The sequence below is a fragment of the Dreissena polymorpha genome, chromosome 11 (genome assembly GCF_020536995.1).
Source record: "Dreissena polymorpha isolate Duluth1 chromosome 11, UMN_Dpol_1.0, whole genome shotgun sequence".
NCBI lineage: Eukaryota > Metazoa > Mollusca > Bivalvia > Myida > Dreissenidae > Dreissena > Dreissena polymorpha.
Genome location: NC_068365.1, coordinates 44,170 through 64,160, shown reverse-complemented (window position 1 = coordinate 64,160; position 19,991 = coordinate 44,170). Strand labels below are relative to the sequence as shown.

The window sequence follows — 19,991 nt, the reverse complement described above, 5'->3', positions numbered from 1 at the left end:
GACATCAACTTCTTGGTGCATGTTTAAATGACAATGTTTGGTTGACTTGAGTGTTTCAATTGCAGGTAACGCTGGAATGCTAACCATTTTGAAGGCAATTGAACGCTGGAGCAGACACACGTGCTTGCTCTTCGTAGAAAAGACAGACCAATACGATCATATCATTTTCAGTCCTTTTGAAGAGTGGGCAGTTTGATAAAATACTCATATAAATCATATACATTGTACATTACTACCGATATTCATGCTTTTGAGGTCAGAATTTGATTTATATTTACGTTTTGTTTATTTTAAAGTAAGACACTTAGCTTTACTTTTTAAGTCAGAATTTTGGTCAGTTTAAGGCGGAGATTAGGCGGAAATTGTCGTCCCTAATAAGCATGTGCCGACTTCACAAGCTTATCTGGGAAGACACTTTACACACATACATATCGCTATGTCTTCCAAGAACGAGGCTCATTTTAATATATAACTTTGCCCTTTTTTCATCAAGCGCCTGCGAGTCGAATGTAGGGAGGATGAGTGGACCCCAATACATCTTCTTAGATCCAAACCATTGTGTGACGGTAAATATAGATTACATGGGCGTCACTATAGCAGTAAAGTGTTGATTGTTGGTCAGTTAATATATCTAGTGGTCGAATATGTCTACAATCTGATTGTTCTGTATTGTGACACATACTGGTTAAAAATTGCATAAAATAATGGTAGCTAATATATTTTCTTTACTGATCTCAATAACACAATTAAACGTAAAACGGCATCGTTCTAAAACATTTGATAATCAATCGGGCTCAATCATTGCCTCTTTTATGAGCTAACATTTCACATTGCAGCTGCCGATAATTTTACATCAGATAGGGCATGCCATCGGCCTATACCATGAACACAATAGGGCGGATCGGGACAATTACATTCTTGTAAATTACAAGAACATTAAACAGATAAACTACTACAACTTTGAAAAACTTATCGCAGACCAATATCTTGATTTTAACAAGACGTATGACTATCACAGCATTATGCATTATGGCAAAAATGTAAGTTTACAGCATTATATAGAACAGCAACAGAAACTGCTATTTTTGTTCGATGTGTTCAAAAATAAAGTCAATTATGAGCTTATTCGGTCAGTCACTGTTTGTAGTGAGTGGTAGTCGTAACAAATGACTTAAATAACTACGTCTCTGAAACCTTCGTCATATGTTAACCAACCCGACAGGAATGACTCTTTAACAAACATCTTCACATAGTTTTAATAGCAATTGAGCGTTGTAAAAGTCGTAATAACTTTAACCAATCGGTAGGTTTTAAAATATCTTAACACAAATTATAATTGGATGAATATTGTCCTCATGTTTAACATTTATGAACAGAAATATGCTGTGGAAGATTCTGTATTTTCGGAGAACTTTAAGAAGAAAAGTTTAACATATGTTTTGGTTGTTCAAGTATGTTTGCTTTGACTGAAACTGTAATACATAATGATTGCACTCGTCCACAGTTTTTCGCCGACCCACTCAATGCAATTTCGATGGCACCGATAGACGAAGATTATTTGGATATAATTGGAGAAGCACGACAGCTCAGCTTCCATGATGTACAAATCGTGAACGCCATGTATAAGTGCAAAGGTTGGGCTTTTCTTGATAAAGATATTAAGCTGAAAGTATTTCTACGGAAGTCATGTGTGTCAATATCTGTTGTGTATCGTACGCCCTATAAAACTTTTTTATATACATATTTAGGACATTGTTTCAATATGAAATTATAGTTTTTGGATGCTTTTTAAATTGGAAGGTTATATCAATAGGTAATTACAAAAGAACATTTGACATTCATAGGGTTTTATAATAACCTGGATCAAAGGAACGTTAAAATGATTGGTTTTGAAAATATGTATTGACAAAGGGATTACCAAACTAATCAGACATGGAATTGTAAGGTAAATATGCATACCGATCCGAATAGTATGATATTGAGTGCCTTTTAGCTAACCGATCGTCATCGAACTTTCACATAAATCTAGTTTAGTTCAATGCCCAATTGTTTGTTTTGTATACGTGTACATGTATTTCAACGTCTTGATATAGGAAAAATAACAATTTAAGGTCTAAGTTTAAGAAACAAATAGTGTCCATAAGTCTGAACCCGCAAATACTCTAACAAAGTTCAAACTTCTTAGAAATGTTTGCACTTAATCCGTGTTCCAACGCAAATCTCTTTGAATTTAAAACAAACAACAACTAAATGTTATAATACAGAGTGCATGCCACACATACATAATACTTTTTGTGAGAAGAATGAGCAACACCACCACTTTATAGTTCATTCATTTCTTATTACAATATTCTTCGTTGTATTGACCAACTCGTATTTTCACAAAGTTGTATGGACTTTTCTTGACCTTCTATGCATACCTACGATTGTAGAGAAGTGTGCTCACGTAGAATGCCCGAAGGATGCATTTGTGGGGAAAAACTGCGAATGCTTTTGCCAGGGACCTCCCGAAGATCCAGTTCTACGATGCACCCGAAACCGGAAAGGTATGGATGTATATCGCAATAGCATACCCTTTTTTCACAATTGTATAGGTTTTCGTAGACTCTAGTTACTCTAAAAGAAGTGGGGATAAACTGCGAATGCTTCTGCCAGGGACCTCCCGATGATCCAATTCAACGATGCAACAACCCGAAAAGTATGGGCGTGGCGGTTGAAAACATATAAATGATTTCAAACAAATGCAATAGCAAACTTTTTTTTCACAATTTTATAGGTTTTCGAAGACTGTGGGTTATTCTAAAAGAACTTCAAACCTTTTGCGCTCACATCTGAACATAACTATCGAATTCATATGTTAATATTGGATGACACATGGCTTTGATAACCATTTGTCTGTTTGCATATCTTGCTTTAGCTTTAGATTTGATAGTGTGATAACCGGTTTAGTTCAAGTAGAAGTATGCATGTTATCCGCGCGACAGGTATGTGATGTTGACAGTAACCCCAAAATTCAAATATCGAGCAAGTGCAAACAAACAATTTGCACACTTCACCTCCCTATTTGAAAACTCGTTCTACACATAGCTATAAAGTGAGTGTTAAGATGATATTTTCTTTAGAAAGTATTTATATAAATTGCATTATTGACTGAATATTGTTTCTCGCATACACGCATTTGGGCTATGATCTCAAAATTGTATATTAGTGGACACACGTGAAGTTTTAATCTCACAAATGATACTTTTGTAGCCTTTCATCACATAGACACGTGTCACAGTGTTCATATTTTATATTTTGTCTCGTTGGCATTAGTTGTCTGTAAACCCCCGCCTATTGACCTGGCCACCTACTTTGTGTTCTCAATCGAAATGATGGCACTGGATGATCTGTCTGGTACCCTGTTCCCAGATGGAACAGTGCTCATAGTGGGGAATCCCCGGTGCTCCAAACAAGGGACCGGAACCTATACCTGTCAAGACGGTGAATGGTTGGTCAATTTTGACTGCAAACCAGGTAAATAGCCGATTAAGAGCATCATCCGAGCGAAAACTGTACAGCTAACAAACAAAATAAATGAGCCAAAAATGCCGTTTAATGCATGTACGTAATGTGTCATTCCGGATTAGCCTTTGCAGTCGACACCAGCTCAACCGGGCAGACAATTTACTTTAACTGCAATTTCGCTATGATGGTACATCATTGAAAAGTAAAATAACATAAAGCGGAAAGTGTCGTCCCTTATTAGCCTGTGCGGTTCATTTGATAGTGATTGCGAACACGGTTATGTGTGGGAATGAATTGTTATATATTTAAACAGGTTGTCATTCATACTTATATATCTATATTGGGTGCATGCTAGATGATTTAAGAAAAATACATTCCTACAGATGATGATGGCCGATTAGGGTCGACATTCGCCGATATATAAAGCATATTTATCATAAAAAAATAATACACATCTGGAAGGTTAAGCGTACTGATTGCAGTACCAGGCTCCGGCACTGTACCCGCACGTCTGGTTTTTCTGACGACTCGCCTAAGTGTCTATGTATATAAATAAACACAAGTTCTGTTTTTATCTAGATCGGTGTGTGTTCGACAGGACCCGACATGAAATCGAACCGAATATTACAGTATGTTGGGATTGCATTGGTCCAACGACGGGATACGTGGACACGGGTAGACATGTAAGCGTTACGTCAGTGTTCGAGTTTTCCAGAAATTCCATTGACTACCTATGACTTAGTGCCTACACATTGAAGAGTCAAAACTGGGTTGGCTGAGTACCAACATTCGGATCCAAGCATAGACATGTTTGTTATGGGTTTTAGTAATTTGAACACCCCTTTACTTAATTCATATAATTATGATTCATTTTATGAAATATATGTTATTGTCATTTTGACAATTAATGTAATCACTTTTTGTTTATTGTGTTAAACACTCAAACACACTGACAAGCTCAACGTTACCATATAATAGTAAGGTCATAAAATAACATCACTGATTTCTTTTTCTGATTCCTAAGACAGAAATAGTTGCTATTTGAATCAATGTCGTGTTTTGATATAAATTTAGCTTCGTCCGATGGATGAAATAAGCAATAATAAAAGGCGACCCTTGCCAACTCATTGCGTAAACAGAAACGTTTATAGCTTCAATGCCGGAACGTTGTTTGTAACGTTATTACTTTATATGAGATACCATGTCTTTTTCATATATACAAATAAGTTAAATTGCTATAACTTCTAAACGTATGTATTGGGTATGTTTCCATAAAGTAGGCTCATATCATTAAGTTCGAATGCTATAACTTCTAAAAGTATGTAGTGTGTATTTGTCCATAGGTTTAGTGCCCAAACATTTATTAAGAACTGAACTTTATACATATATGTATTTAACTACCATAACGATGAGTATTATTTCTTTGCAATATAATCTGCGAAACAGATAAAACATTATTCAACACATAAACTTTTTTGGTATCATTTAAGTGTTCGAACCGAATATGAGTATAAACACAGCTAATATCTGAGGCGCGTCATTTATATTAACAGTATGAGTATGAACAAAGCTAACATCTTAGGCGCGTCCTTTATGTTATATGTTAACAGTATGAGTATGAACACAGCTTACATCTGAGGCGCGTCATTTATGTTAACAGTATGTGTATGAACACAGCTAACACCTGAGGCGCGTCATTTATGTTAACAGTATGAGTATGAACAAAGCTAACATCTTAGGCGCGTCATGTATGGTAACAGAGTAAATGAGCATGAGCACAGCTTATATCTGAGGGGAGTCATTTATGTTAACAGAGTAAATGAGTATAACATAGCTAACATATAACATAGCTAACATCTTAGGCGCGTCATTTATATTAACAGAGTAAATGAGTATGAACATAGCTTACATCTTATGCGCGTCATTTATGTCAACAGAGTAAATTAGAATTAGCAGAGCTTACATCTAAGGCGAGTCATTTATGTTAACAGAGTAAATGGGTATGACCACAGCTTACATCTGAGGCGCGTCATTTATTTTAACAGAGTAAATGAGTATGAACATGCTAACGTCTGAGGCGCCTCATTTACGTTAACACAGTAAATCAGAATGAACACAGCTTACATCTGAAGCGCGTCATTTATGTTAACATAGTAAATGAGTATGAAACCAAGTAACATCTTAGGCGCGTCATTAATGTTAACAGAGTAAATCAAAATGAACACAGCTTACATCTGAGGTGCGTCATTTATGTAAACAGAGTTAATCAAAATTAACACAGCTTACATATGAGGCGCGTCATTTATGCTAACAGAGTAAATGAGTATTAACACAGCTTGCATCTCAGGCGCCTCATTTATGATAACAGAGTAAATGAGTATGAACATAGCTTACATCTAAGGCGCGTCATTTATTTTTAAAGAGCAAATTAGTATGAACATAGCTTACATCTGAGGCGCGTCATTTATTTTTAAAGAGCAAATGGGTATCAGGGTTAGCCCCGTTCTGGGAAAACTGGTTTGAAATAATGTGCGTAAAGTGTCAGCCCAGGTTAGCCTCTGCAGTCCGCACAGGCTAGTCAGGGACGAAACTTTCCGCTTGTAAGGTCGTTTTCGTTTAAAGAAAGAAATTCTCTTTCAAACGAAAATCAAGTCTAGGCTGACAGTTTCCCCCCTCATTAGCATGTGCGGACTGCGCAAGCTTATCTGGGATGACACGTTATGCAAATATCTTAATGACAGTTTTACTAGAGTGCGACTAAGGCTGATGTTTTAGTAAGCTATAGTTCCACACTTCACATATTTTGGAAGTTATTGGAGGTGCAGTTGGGAAGATCTTTAAGTTTTCAAGAAAGCTTGAGCATTTTGAAAGCCCGCAGTTGAACTTTCTTTGTGTAATATAAATTTTACGTCACAATTGAAATGCAGACAAATGATACACATCAATAACGATTTATATTGACCTTGCGTTACGACCTTTCTAGCTAGTAAACAGAGATCAAATGTCTAATGTGCTTTTTTACTTTCCTTTCCAAGTTCCACATAAAGTGCAGAGCACCAAAATGGACCCAAGGTTATGATTCTGAATGCAGAGATTCCATTTGGTTTCCAGAATTGCCGAATTGTGATGCAGGTAAACAAATAAAGTCATTCTGATCAAACAAAAAGATATTTTAGAAAACATTAAGGACTAACATCTGTGTTTTAACATAAATATTTTCGCTATAAATCTACTATCGTTTGTAGATTGTAAAGAGCAATTACCAAAAAAGGGTTTCGGCGGTAGATTGAACGAATTAGATTACAAAAACAATGTTCATACTTATTAAATCCAAACCTTTTGCACTGGTGGATTGAAAAATATTTAATTCCAAAAATTAGATGCCCATTAAAAATTGAATTTGAAGTCAAAACATGTTAAGCATTTGATTGAATGTTCGATGATTTACTCAAGAAGATACAACATCTATGCCAAACCTTTATACAGAAGAAGATTGAATAATACAAAAACAACACATTAAAAAAAACATATTACATTACCATTTATTTCATATTTTGTGATAGATTGTACGATTGAGATTTCCAAAATGAAATATATTTCACAGTTAATAGCTCGACAATCTAATTTTTTTCCAGTGGTAAATATTATGATAGAAAACTTGGACGTTCTTTCCAAAGCAAAGGTTTACATAGATGTTATTTATGTCAAAGGATCTGACACGACAGGTCATTTCGTTCCTTGAATAATATGTACTTGTTTATTAAGACTGTGATCATTTTAAAGAGTCGGAAAAAAACTGATTCCTAGCGGGGTCACTTATTTTACCTGCAGTCGAAATAATGCTGGGGTTGTTGACTCTTATAGTTGCATAACGACAACAACCAAAACTACCGGTACTTAAACTACGCAGTTACATTCGTTTGTGTAAATCGGGTGTGTTAAGAATTTAAACATTTTTTTACACATTATTTTGCTTTAATTTTAAGTTTCAAATATATCATCAATATCCATGTCAAACATGGCTTTTGAAATGTCTTTAAAACATTAATTAAATGAATATATTAACGGTGTTAATGTCAATGACGTAATTGCAAATGAAATACGAAGATACACAACTCTCTCGCTTAAGTAACACAATGTTATTTTTTCAACGATTTACATATTTCTTAAAAAACTATTATGTAATTGGACACACGATTTGCAATTAACGCAATATAAAGTTATGTTTTTATTTTTGTTGTTTAACAAAACAAATGTCAATCGTGTAACAAGAATAGTCACGTGTTTGATCTCAGACTGCGCACTCGGAAGTTACAGTGTTAACTGTTCCAAGCAATGCCATTGCCGACTGGGCCCATGCGAGGTTGTTACGGGTGCATGTGAAAATGGCGGATGTAAAGACGGATGGAAAGGAATAGCGTGTAATGAAAGTAAGTAGTCAATTAATAGTAATTAATCAAAACCACACACATTAAACACGTATCTCATATATGCAAATAAGAAAGGTAGCGCCCACATAAGATACTCTAGAAATCTAAGAACAGATAGACAATTACATTTGCATCCATGTGCACAGAAATATGTTAACAAATACATTTTGTACATTAATATATGTACATATTTATATTAATTATTTAAACATATTAATGGAATGAGTATAAGTATTGTCAACTTCTATAAATCAATTGCACATGAAAGACAAAACTAACGAAGACACGCGTGCTTAATTCATGCAATTCTAATGGAAACACGATTTTGAATTTAGGTATAACTCTAAACTGGTAATTTTACCATTCTATTTTATTGTTAAACCAAATGCAAGCCAATCTAGAAACCGGAATTTTGAAGTGTTTGTCTTCAGGCTGCCAACTCGGAAGTTACAGCGTTAACTGTTCAAAGCAATGCTATTGCCGTGTGGGCCCATGCGACGGTGTTACGGGTGCATGTGGAAATGGGGGCTGTAAAGATGAATGGACAGGAATAACGTGTAATCAAAGTAAGTGCTCAATTTCTATAAAATATAAAAAGAAACACACGAGCATAAAACACATATCTAAAATATGAACATAACATAAGGTGGCGTCGGCATATAACTATAAAGAAAACTGACTATAGTTTGACCTCTTTAGGTTCGAACATGTGCAGCTATATTTTAACACATATTATTTACAGTAATTTGGGGATTAATTTGGATTAAACTATTTAAGTGGATAAATGGAAATTTCTTGCACAGTTTTTATTTTTATAAGGTAATTGCACAGTACAGACCTTACACTTACAAATAAAACGATTGTTTAATTTATAACATGCCATGGGAATAACGTATTTTGCAATTACGCAGAACTAGACACTTTTAAAATTGTTGTATTGTAAAACGACATGCATTCATCGCAGGTTACAATCGTTTTCGAAGCATTTGTTTACAAAGATGCTATATAAATATTAAATAAAGCGTCCACACATACATATGAATATGTGTTAAATGGTTACAGCATGCAATTCATGCACGTTTGGTACTAGCTTCCACTCTATATGTCATTGCCTCGACCATACAATCTACTTCCGTATTGACGATAAATGTCGCAATAATCAATGCGCATCTTGATGGACGCAACTGCACCGTTGTTACGTCATTGTATGTTAGTATGTTACTGATTTAATACAGTCGTGTCCGGTAATCTAAGGCGTCTCACAATTTGAAATTTTTGTATACAGAGTATTATTTACTTACAGTTTCTTGTGTCATTCCTTTTATTGACCAAGTAATGATAAACTTTCAGTAAAAACGGCATTAGCGTTCAGCATGTATTATCCACTTCCTCAATAGTTAGTAAAATGATAACATACGTTTGATAATAACTGTATTATTTCCTAACACAGTTGTATAATCAACTTGATGTCAGTAATAAGCTTGGTATGCTTCCAAACTTTGACCTTTCACCATAAAATTCAAGTAAATATCGAATATTCTTACCTACTAGCAGTCTGAAAAAATATATTAAATGGTTAAACATATTTATTTGAGTCTGTTTTTCTCAAACCACTTCTGTTATTTGGCTTATTGAGGTTTTATATCTAAGCAAAAGATTATTGTTCATCGCCATCGTCAAAAAATCCAAAGCATAGGTACTTTGAGGTAAAAGAAGTCTGCCGTTATGCAAAAATGAACGATAAGACTGCTTACAATGTTTAATATTTAAAATACAGTAAGTCCTTATTACAATTATTTGAAACCATGCACTTATATGAGTAACTTAATTATGCCAGGAATGCATAATCTTACGAGACTTTGGATTTTATTTTTTTAAACGACGTTTTTTACTTTTTTAATTGCCATTCGAACAGCTCATGGAAGATATGTTTGTACATATAAAAGTCCATTAGAATTATACATGCTCCTACACTTGTATTAAAGTCGTCACTATCATTTTCGCAAATGAAAGTTTGTTAGCATATTTTTGAATATTTATGCAAATAGCTGAAATGGCGACAAAAGCGTGAGCCCTGCATAGATCCCTTTTATCATCGATATATATATGCAAAAGCATGATTTTGCCATCTCAAACTCTCAAACACGTAATTAAACCAAATCCGTTGGTTTAAAATTGTGAAAATAAGATGTAATTTTGTGCGAGTATTTAAAATGCGTGTCATTCAATTTTTGTAATCTGAAACGAGTTTCAAAATTTTGTTAATGTGATGTTAACGAGGTCCATCTACAAATAAACATTTCTAGACAAAAGCAGGCGGAAAGTATGCTTCATGTGCAACGTCGCATCATCCTCGCGAAAAGCTTAGTCTTTAATACTTCATTACTGAATTAAACAATCGTGGTGCAGAGAACGTTGAAGTTTTTACTTTCGGTTACACAATATGTCGTCACATTGTTTAATATTGCAAACGTTTTCTCTAAACTAAAACATATTTGTTATACTGTCTATATTGCTACAACGGTTGAGATAGGTCAGAATAGATCTGATCGAGGATATTATACACTTCCATGTAAAATACGTGTACTGGCTGCCTGAGCGCTTATGAACTGATAAGAATAAGGAGAATACTAGATTGACCGCTAGCGACCAATTCCACGAGATGATATTGTCAAGGGCGGCCCACGAAATTATGTAAACGGTTATTAGTTTATTTCGGGAAAATATTGTTATTATTTGTCGCACTACACAAGCGTTAAACATTGACGTACTATCAAATCATGGATATATAACACGTTGTTGTTTTCAGACTTCCCAATCGGAAGTTACAGCTTACACTGTTACAGAACAGTCACATCCCGGTTCGCCGGATCCAAGAATCGCGATTACGATATAACGTTCATTCATGTAGTTATATATGCATAACCTTGTAGCGTTATTCAATTGAACAAAGATGCTAACCCATAGACAAAGTTGTCATTGATATTTATTTTGCTCCTTAAATTTTTACACAAATACTTCCCAAAGTCCAGTAATATTATAATCAACAAGATACTAGCGAAACCGTTAACGGGCTTTGCCTTTGACAAGAAAGAATTGTTAAACTACACCCCTGCTTGTATAGTGTGTACTGGCTTCCTTCATTATACAAAAGGTGACTTTTTATATACCAATTTAACACTAGACGCTATTATGTAATAAGGAAAGATGCGTAACTTAAACTGAAAAAGTTCAGCTATTTACCAAAGGAGTGTAACCAATAAATGACATGTTGGCCTATGTATTTGACATCACATGGATTAAACTAAGAAATGTATTTATAAATGATTTATAGGCCTGGGGCTTGTCTTTTTAATGTAACTATGAAGAAAATTGTATGGATAAATACATTAATAAATTGACCATACGACCACACCATTAAATCGTTGTTTGTATAAACATAATACCAATCAATGAACTTGTTATGTTCGTAATTAACTGATTTTCTAATGTTCAATAGTTAATGTTCAAATAATCGTTACGTTAAAACCTTTTCAATCAGAGGAACCTAAAACGCTGCTTCCGATGCAGTCTTGCCTTTACGGTTACGTGTTCAAATTGCTACGCATTTATAATTCTTCGTAACAGTATATGAATGAGAACGTAATGACATATATAAAATGTATAGTATTCACTATTCGCGTTTCCAGGCCGAAAGTAAAGGTCAGACAAAACTTCAAAGACTGTGTCAGAGATGAAAATGAGAAATATTACATCGATCAAAGCCATTTATAACGAATATAAAGTTTTGCTTAAACTATCACCGAAATAAACGAAATTATGCCCTCCGAATCAGCAACTGGTAATAAAGTTGTTCATTGTTTCAAAGCGTTTATTGCACTTTTGGATTTTTTAAAAATTTAGATGTTGTGTGTGATCATCTGATATAGCAGCTTGATCTTCTTATATAACTTCTTGTGTGCGGCTTAATAAGTAAACAGGAACCAGTTCGCTATTCCTAATCGTTCCTTATTCATCATACGTTCACATATATATTTATATGAATACTTTTAAATGATAACACACGTCCTTGCTGCTAAGTAAGGAAAAAAGAAAAAATATTAGGTGCGCTAACATGGTCGTAGAACTGGTTACCGGATATATCTTGGCCTTGTGCGAACAATAAAAAACGCGTTTTCGGTTCCACGACATCCAACAACAAACGCTATTACGATATGCGCATAGTTGTTTGAAAAGAAAACAATATTAATGCATTTCAATACGTCAGTCCAGTATACTAGAGTAACCGGGGCCGCTGCTTCCAGTGCACTGACATCAACGACGTCGTACTTACGTCAGCGATGTCCTAAATACTAGTATCGTCATATGCGCGTAGGTCTTTGAATACAAAAGAAATAAAGTAATCTCGATAAGGCTTTCCGGTATACTAGAGTCACCGCGGCCGCAGCTTCCAGTGCAGCCTCGCCTTTATGGTGACATGAACAACGTCCGTCCCTTCTTCCGCCCGTTCGTGCGTCCGTCCATCCGTCCTTCAGTCCGTCTATCAGTATGCCTTTCTGTTAAAAGCCGTGTTCTCAACTATCTTTGAAGCTCCACACAATAATTGGATAGATGCAGAAACGAATTGATTATAGTATCTTGCTGCTTAAATATTCAAAATATTCAAAATCGAGTGCAACACACATTCTGAGCATTAAAACATATAGTTTTGGGCAAAATTAAAACCCTGAGCGTTTTGTACGACGTTTTAATTTAAAATCCGATAAGTCAAAACAGTACCATGATATAATCTATATTGTATATATTTCATATATTCAATATATTTGAATGTATCGCGGTATACCGATATACCGGTTTATTGTTGCAACTCTAATATGAATACCTAAAAACTTGTGATTAACGTACACAGTAATTGAATGGAGACTTCTTACGTTAAATCGTTACACAATCTATATCAAAGTTATATATCTATAAATAAAGAACCTATTACACACACATATGCTCCGTGGTCTCTATGATACAATTAATGCTTCCGAGCGCTTCGCGCTTCATGTAACAATATTGAATTAGCACTGCATATTTATGAATAAGTCTGCTATGAATCCCCATATACTTTAGTATTTCGTTTTACGACATCAGGACCGGTTCCATAAAGAGCAGTCAACAGCGGGTAGCATACAATTTCTTCCACTGTTGGATTGGGGGCAGTGCGATGTCTGTGTACAATTACATGTCATAGATTAATATGTTGATATTGTATAATGATGCTTTCAACATTAAGAAGTTAAATAAAGCGCTGTCTATAAAACATGTTTAATCTTTTATGTTTAATCATTAAAATGGTTACTAACATTCAACAGTTCAACACGTAATACATACACACACAAATCACAATATCCACGTATTTTCGCAATGCTTTTAAACTCGATTATGTCAATGTATTATCCATATCCACCTGCCAATCATGTTTTTAATGTATTTTTAAAAATAAATTAGATGTATCTATAAACAGTATTGATTTAAATGGCATAATTGAATATTAACGACAAGTCTAACCAAGACAAGCCTGCTTTATAAGAAAAATTTGATTGACACAACGATTTATATTTTAATTTAATGTAAGGAATTGCAGTGTGCTTTCATGGTATTTATTTGTTATGCCCCCGGATCGAATTATCGGGCGTATATTGTTTTTGGCCAGTCTGTCTCACTGTCTGTCTGTCAGTCTGTCAGTCTGTCTGCCATTGTATGTATCTGTCATTGTATGTGCCACGGAACTTTAACCTTGGTCATAATTTTTGCAATATTGATGATAGCAACTTGATATTTGGCATGCATGTGTATCTCATGGAGCTGCTCAATTTGAGTGGTGAAAGGTCAAGGTCAAGATCATCCTTCAAGGTCAAATGTAATTTTTTTTTATTTCAAAGCGGCGCATTAGGGGGCATTGTGTTTCTGACAAACACATCTCTTTTTTTTTAGTGCAACATTGTATAACCTGCGTAGAATATTACATACATACGCAGCATATTACATACATACGCAGCATATTACATACATATATTCAAAACATTTCATATAGTACCATGCATTCAGTAATTGCACTTTTTATGACGGGATTAGCAATTACATTTTCAATAAATAATAGTCACATTTTTTCGCTCATTTCATAACTGACGATTAACAAGGGCTATTGACATATCACTTCGACAAACCAGAATAATCCATATGTTGAAAATTATGTTTGCATAATTCTTAAACTGAAATTCGAGAATTAAAAGCTAATAAAGAATATTTGTAACTGCATTTTACTTTGAATCTTCAAAATGCTCATTCAATGTTATTTCAGCATGTTATATTACTTACATTTACAGAGTGTGGCGGGGTCCTGACAGATCCATTTGGCCTCATCACGAGCCCCAACTATCCACAGGATTACGAAAACAACATTCATTGTACCTGGTTTATCAACGCACCAGAGGGCAGACGAATCAATGTGCTTACTTGACATTTAATCAGTGTCCAATCAATCAGCAACATTTATACTGTTTAACTAATCTGTGTATGACATTGTTTAAAGAAATTGGATACTATTGTCATTACATTTGACATTAACGAAAAATCAAATATGATTCATTGTACAGTGTTACATGTTCAAGTATTTAGTAAAAGATGTTATTCAAGCAACAATATGCTTCATAGGCACAGAGTTTTACCACAATAAATTCCCGCTAAATTACGTGTCTTTTGTGTTTTCAGGTGAACTTTACCGACTTTCGATTTGAGAGCTGCGACTTCTGCGAATGTGACTACTTGGAGCTTTTCAACGAACCTAACGCCTCCTTGCCGTCAAACGGCAAGTTCTGCGGGACAGCTCCACCTATGGGATTCCAGTCGCAGTCGAACTCTGTCCGTATTGTATTATTCACAAACAACCACACTACTCGTAAGGGGTTCAGACTGAATTACACATTCTCCACACAAGGTAGGAATCATTTGAAGAATGTTCCATTTGGCGTGTCGATTTAAAAGAACATTTTTTATGTGTTATCGCTCTTTGCGAGATCTAGATCCATTTCGCTGCGGCACTTGATTTTCCGGTTATGTTGCCGCGACGCTTGAACATTTTATAAGCCCTTGCTAGCTCTGATCCGAATGTTGTCTGCATTTTGCCAACGACAAATCCAGCACCCACGCGCTTACCATCTATGTTTGCATAAGGAGCTTAAATAAGACGCGAGCAGATTTTACGGGTTGTTTATAGAGGTCAATGATTGTGTTTGTCCCCTAATAATGGTCGATAGTGATCAAATATCATCAGTACACGTGATGTATGAGCAATTAAAGGTATGATCAATTTGTTTTTTTAATTTTAATTGCATGTGACTATTTCAGCAGTGTTACAAAACTAAACAGCCACTGTTGTTTGTTACGGTAGTGCGTAATTGAAGAACAGAACAGAACAGAACATGGGTTTAATTATGACTTGCAAAATGTGCATCGTCAATATAACAAAACAGCATGATAACGAAGATTCATGTCAAGTTAATCATATAATATCAGTAAAACACGGTAAACATCATCATAAATTGTATATGCATAAGCATAGTTTGGCCATCTCAAATACGTATTTACCTAACTTTATGTTGTTGCATCAAGTGTTATATCCATATGTTTAAACTTTTTCAAACACGTTGTTTGTCCATAAAAGTATTTCCAAAGAAATGTTATTCCGTTTTGAAATTCCGAAACGCATTTCCGAATTGTGTTAATGCAATTTTAACAAATTCTATTTAAAAAGTATCATTACTCAAGAATGTCTGGTAAATATTTTGTCCTGATTAAAAGAGGCAAAAGTTATGCATCATGTCCTCGCATCATCCTGACGAAAATCATGGGCTTTATTACTCGATTACTAAATAAAATATTGAAAGTTGAGATCTTTATTTTTGGTTGCATAATTTTCTTTTAAAATAAAATCCTGAAACCATTTTCTCTAAATTAAACCAAACATTGTATGCTGATTTTATGTTGTAACAATTGTTCAGATAAGTTACTATGGATCTGTGACAGATACAGCAGAAACAACAGCGACAATACGTTCTACTATAATAACTACTTAAACAGCATCAAGAAAAACAGCAACACAAACGTGTACTATTGTTCGCTAGTTTAAACATATATGTTTAATATGTGCAACGCTCTCGTGTCCGTTTCCTGGGATTAAAACCAGTTTTTGGTGTCTTTGAGAGAGATCTAAAGAACGCTCCCACAGTAGGGATCGAACCCTGGATCGCTCGGTCGCTAGGCGGACAACATATCAAATATGCCACGGCAACCTGTTATACAACTACTATTGTTATAAGTACTGCTACTTTTACTATTGCTAATATTTAATTCGATTTTATGATATGAACTCACATGGTTTAGAAAGGTTTTGATTATTGACGCATCAATTACGTTTTACGTTCATGATTTTCATAGCCGATGCAGATAAAGAGCATTCGTCGACATTTATATGGGTTGCAACGACGTTGGGATTATGTTTGCTAATAGTTAGTTTCACCACCACTGCTTGTTTGTGTATCCGAAGGAAGAAAAGTAAGAACATATATCGATGTACTGTATGCTGATATTTTGTCAACAATAAGGGGTTGAACTTGTTTTTATTTAACTGAATCACGCATGGACAATTCTTAATTGTGTTGGTCTTGTATATTATAACCATTGTGATAATAAATTAACATTATATGAACTTAATAAGCCATTTTATTCTTTCCAATTTGAATCGCGATTCTATAATATTTTGATAGCAGCATCTTTATTTAAAAAAAACACTCAGAATAATAAAAAATAATAATCTAACTTAGTAAAGATATTTTTATTTCAAATACAGAGAAGAGGGCCGAAAAAACCGTTCAAATGTAAGTACATACGTTTCAAACACATTACTTTATGAACCGATTAGGAGATTTAAAAATATAATATAACTGAAGTGTGAATATAAAATGGTAAAATTTGTATTGAGATTTCCGTTATCGATAATATTTTATAGTTGCAACATATATTGATAACGGCGTTATTAAATGTTTAGGAATGAACTAAAACCATCGGATATTCCACTAGGTGAGTTCTTGTTATAATTCCAATACCAGTCATATTAAGAACACAGTAAACCATACGTCATTTATAACATTATATATACTTCAACTTATTTTGTGCAAATGGGCGTTTACGCAATCGGTTCGCTTAATAAACCGTTCACATAATTGTATTCACACTAATATTGAAACACACATTTGTTAACTCCAATTATATGTTTCACCTTTAACACTCATTAATTGACAACTGTGATATATTTTATTGCAGAATTGATAGACAGCAACAGTGGACATTATGATGTCTTGCCCGACGACAATAATGAAGACAACAGCAGTAATTATGATGTCTTGCCCAACGACAATAATGACGACAACGCTGATCATTATGATGTATTGCCCGACGACGTCCATGACGACTGTATCGTTCCGTATGCAGTCGTCCCTTTGGGCAATACAGCGCGTGAGGCGACAACAATGTACACTTCTCGCCAGGTTTGTTGTACGATTTAAATTGATGCTTCTACTTGACGCAGATATATTTAATGTTCCTCTTACATTAAATTGTATTATTTTATCATACATTTTTTTATCTGATAATTGTCGAAAATAACTTAAGATACAACAAAGGTATTCCTGATCTTGTTTGGATTGCCAAACGTATATGTTAACTAATACAATTTCATGCCAATTAATTGGAAGCCTAACTAGGTATATAAATACGTAATCATAATAGCCGATGAATTGACAATGGTTTGACAGACAACGCTTATAAACATGCAAACATACAATTGTAAAAGTTATTGACTTTACACGGCTCATTGTGCGATGGGCATTCCTTAAAAACATTTTAACTTAAATGGTTTCCATTTTCCGGTCCAAGGCAGGGTTTCCATTTTCCGGTCCAAGGCAGTCCAAAGCAGTGCATAAATTGTTATCATTTTAGGCTTTAGACTTTTTGTTTTGTTTTCTTACTGCCTTGTTGAAATTAGCTTGCCGTAGACTGGCGTATGATCGAAAGGCTCTCTTTTCTAGTAATGTCTTAAGGGTTTCATTATTCCTCTCTCTTTTTTAAAATTAAGCCAGAGATAACAGATGATTATCTGCACACTGGTTTGCGAGAATCCAGCTACATGATCCCAGATTCATCGTATGTATTGGGCCGAATAGGTGACAGCGAAACTTCAGTTCAGACAAATTCTGCAGTGGCCGGAGTACTAGACAATGCCGTTACATCGGAGACAAAGTACAAGGCGTCCGAAGAACTGATAAATGTCACTAAAGAAATAACAACTAATGCAAGCGCCAAAAAACTGTTTGATTACGGTAAAAGTGAGGACAACTTCGAAGCGGAGACAAATTACATCGGCGACAAACAGGAGAAAACTGATGATAGTGGCGAAACAAATTACACAGACTTTGAATTTTTGGAAAATGACACTCAAGCGCAGATAAACAAAGAATCCGGAATCAATGAGTACGTTTTCGTATTAAAATAGGGAAAACATAAAGACATTTTTTCCGAATAGGAATGTTTTCATATGGTTTTAACCAATGCAGTCAATTATTAAATTCCTCAAAGAAAATTTTCATGATTGTGTTGCAAATATAAATATTAACCCCCATTTACGAGCTTTGTCGAAATAAATGAACTATAAAATAAACCTCATGATTTCAGAAATTATTGGATATAGTTGTCATGCACATAATAACGACGTATTGTTGTTTATAAACATAACTTCAATTGTCATTAATGGTGTTCGTTCTTTTATTTATTGGTGATTTATTTTCTTTATTTGGGGATATTGCTGTGTGTCTTCTTTTTTTTAAACAAAGACCGAATATTTTGAGAATATTGTACGATAAAAGAATAATAAGTATAAATGTCGAATACAGATTCGTTTATTTGCTCGGCACGTATGCATCTACCAATAACCCAGGCTTATTGCTCAGGTTTTTTTGTAAGCATCGCCAAATAATTTTATGTGAACTTATTTCCTTAAACGAGTTGAGGAACATTGTTAAGAGCTTTTAAATAACCTCTTTTTCGAATCCTCAGGTCGTGTTTAATACACTATGAAGGGAGTCGACGATCACTGGTTAAACTCGTAAATGGCATGCTCTTCAACAAATGAACAAACAATGCTCTTTCAAAGCAAGTTGATGAACCCCAACAGTTAATAAAGAAAGTTAATTCATTTGATAATGCAGTTGGAGATTTTGACAAACAGTATCATGCTATTTGCCGATACCAAAAACAAAAAGAACCCTAGGAAAACCCAACATGTGATCTTACGAATATTAAAGAAGAACAACACATCGGATTTGTGATGTTCATATTACACAAGTATCAAAGTTATTAATATGTTGAAAATATTCAAGTATTTTGAACACAACAATTTCAAAATACAATGTTATTCTTTCTAAATTAAACTATATTTAGCCATGTTCATTTTCGAGGTTGAACTCGAATGTTAAACTGTAAGGTTAGGAAATATAATATTTTCCTAACTTTCGTTATAAGTTTATTTCTGATGTAAAGATGGCTTTCTGAATTCTATATTGTGTAATGAAATACTTGAAGCTCAATTATGTTGCCATCTTTACTTCTTAGGTAAAAGATAAATTGTTTACTGTTATGTAATGACTTTAAGTATTGTATTCATATTATAGTGTATTATATTATAAAAAAAGATATGTTTAAATGTTTTGACTGTATATTCAACAGTAACCTGTTACTAATTATGATCGCTTATCAACGGTGTGTGATCATTTGTTAAACTACACGAGGCCTTTTTATGAATGTATATATATATATATATAATATATATCTTTACCGATAATACAAAATTATTAATACTTTATATAACATAGCGCAGTAGCACTGTACAATTTACGCAGTGTACATAGTTTTTGCAATGTGTATGTCCCGACGGGAGGAATATAGTTTCCGCAC

At 34.3% G+C, this 19,991-nt stretch overlaps 2 protein-coding genes and 1 long non-coding RNA gene across 3 annotated transcripts; all 3 read left to right on the top strand.

Moving 5' to 3' along the window:
* Window positions 1-913: 913 nt before the first annotated feature.
* Window positions 914-2,623, top strand: LOC127850443 (uncharacterized). Its single transcript, XR_008035302.1, has 3 exons — window positions 914-1,040; window positions 1,505-1,634; window positions 2,433-2,623. It is a non-coding gene; the product is annotated as an uncharacterized LOC127850443 (long non-coding RNA).
* A 748-nt stretch (window positions 2,624-3,371) lies between these two features.
* LOC127851115 (cubilin-like) lies at window positions 3,372-14,966 on the top strand. Its single transcript, XM_052384674.1, has 7 exons — window positions 3,372-3,516; window positions 4,106-4,182; window positions 6,543-6,639; window positions 7,803-7,937; window positions 8,369-8,503; window positions 14,312-14,433; window positions 14,697-14,966. Exons 1-7 carry the CDS (start codon window positions 3,372-3,374, stop codon window positions 14,964-14,966), a joined length of 981 nt encoding a protein of 326 aa, XP_052240634.1.
* A 1,822-nt stretch (window positions 14,967-16,788) lies between these two features.
* Window positions 16,789-19,775, top strand: LOC127851606 (uncharacterized). Its single transcript, XM_052385437.1, has 4 exons — window positions 16,789-16,861; window positions 17,032-17,063; window positions 17,307-17,530; window positions 18,118-19,775. Coding segments are annotated over exons 1-4 (675 nt in total). The 5' UTR covers window positions 16,789-16,859; the 3' UTR covers window positions 18,535-19,775.
* Window positions 19,776-19,991: the final 216 nt, after the last annotated feature.

What these genes read in the sequence shown, in the direction of transcription:
- LOC127851606 (XM_052385437.1), top strand. An exon ending in ACCATCGGATATTCCACTAG is followed by an intron (nt 17,064 to 17,306) that starts GTGAGTTCTTGT and finishes ATTTTATTGCAG; the next exon opens with AATTGATAGACAGCAACAGT. An exon ending in CAATGTACACTTCTCGCCAG is followed by an intron (nt 17,531 to 18,117) that starts GTTTGTTGTACG and finishes TTTAAAATTAAG; the next exon opens with CCAGAGATAACAGATGATTA.
- LOC127851115 (XM_052384674.1), top strand. Translation starts at nt 3,372, where the DNA reads ATGATGGCACTGGATGATCTGTCTGGTACCCTGTTCCCAGATGGAACA. An exon ending in AGGAATAGCGTGTAATGAAA is followed by an intron (nt 7,938 to 8,368) that starts GTAAGTAGTCAA and finishes GTTTGTCTTCAG; the next exon opens with GCTGCCAACTCGGAAGTTAC. An exon ending in AGGAATAACGTGTAATCAAA is followed by an intron (nt 8,504 to 14,311) that starts GTAAGTGCTCAA and finishes TTACATTTACAG; the next exon opens with AGTGTGGCGGGGTCCTGACA.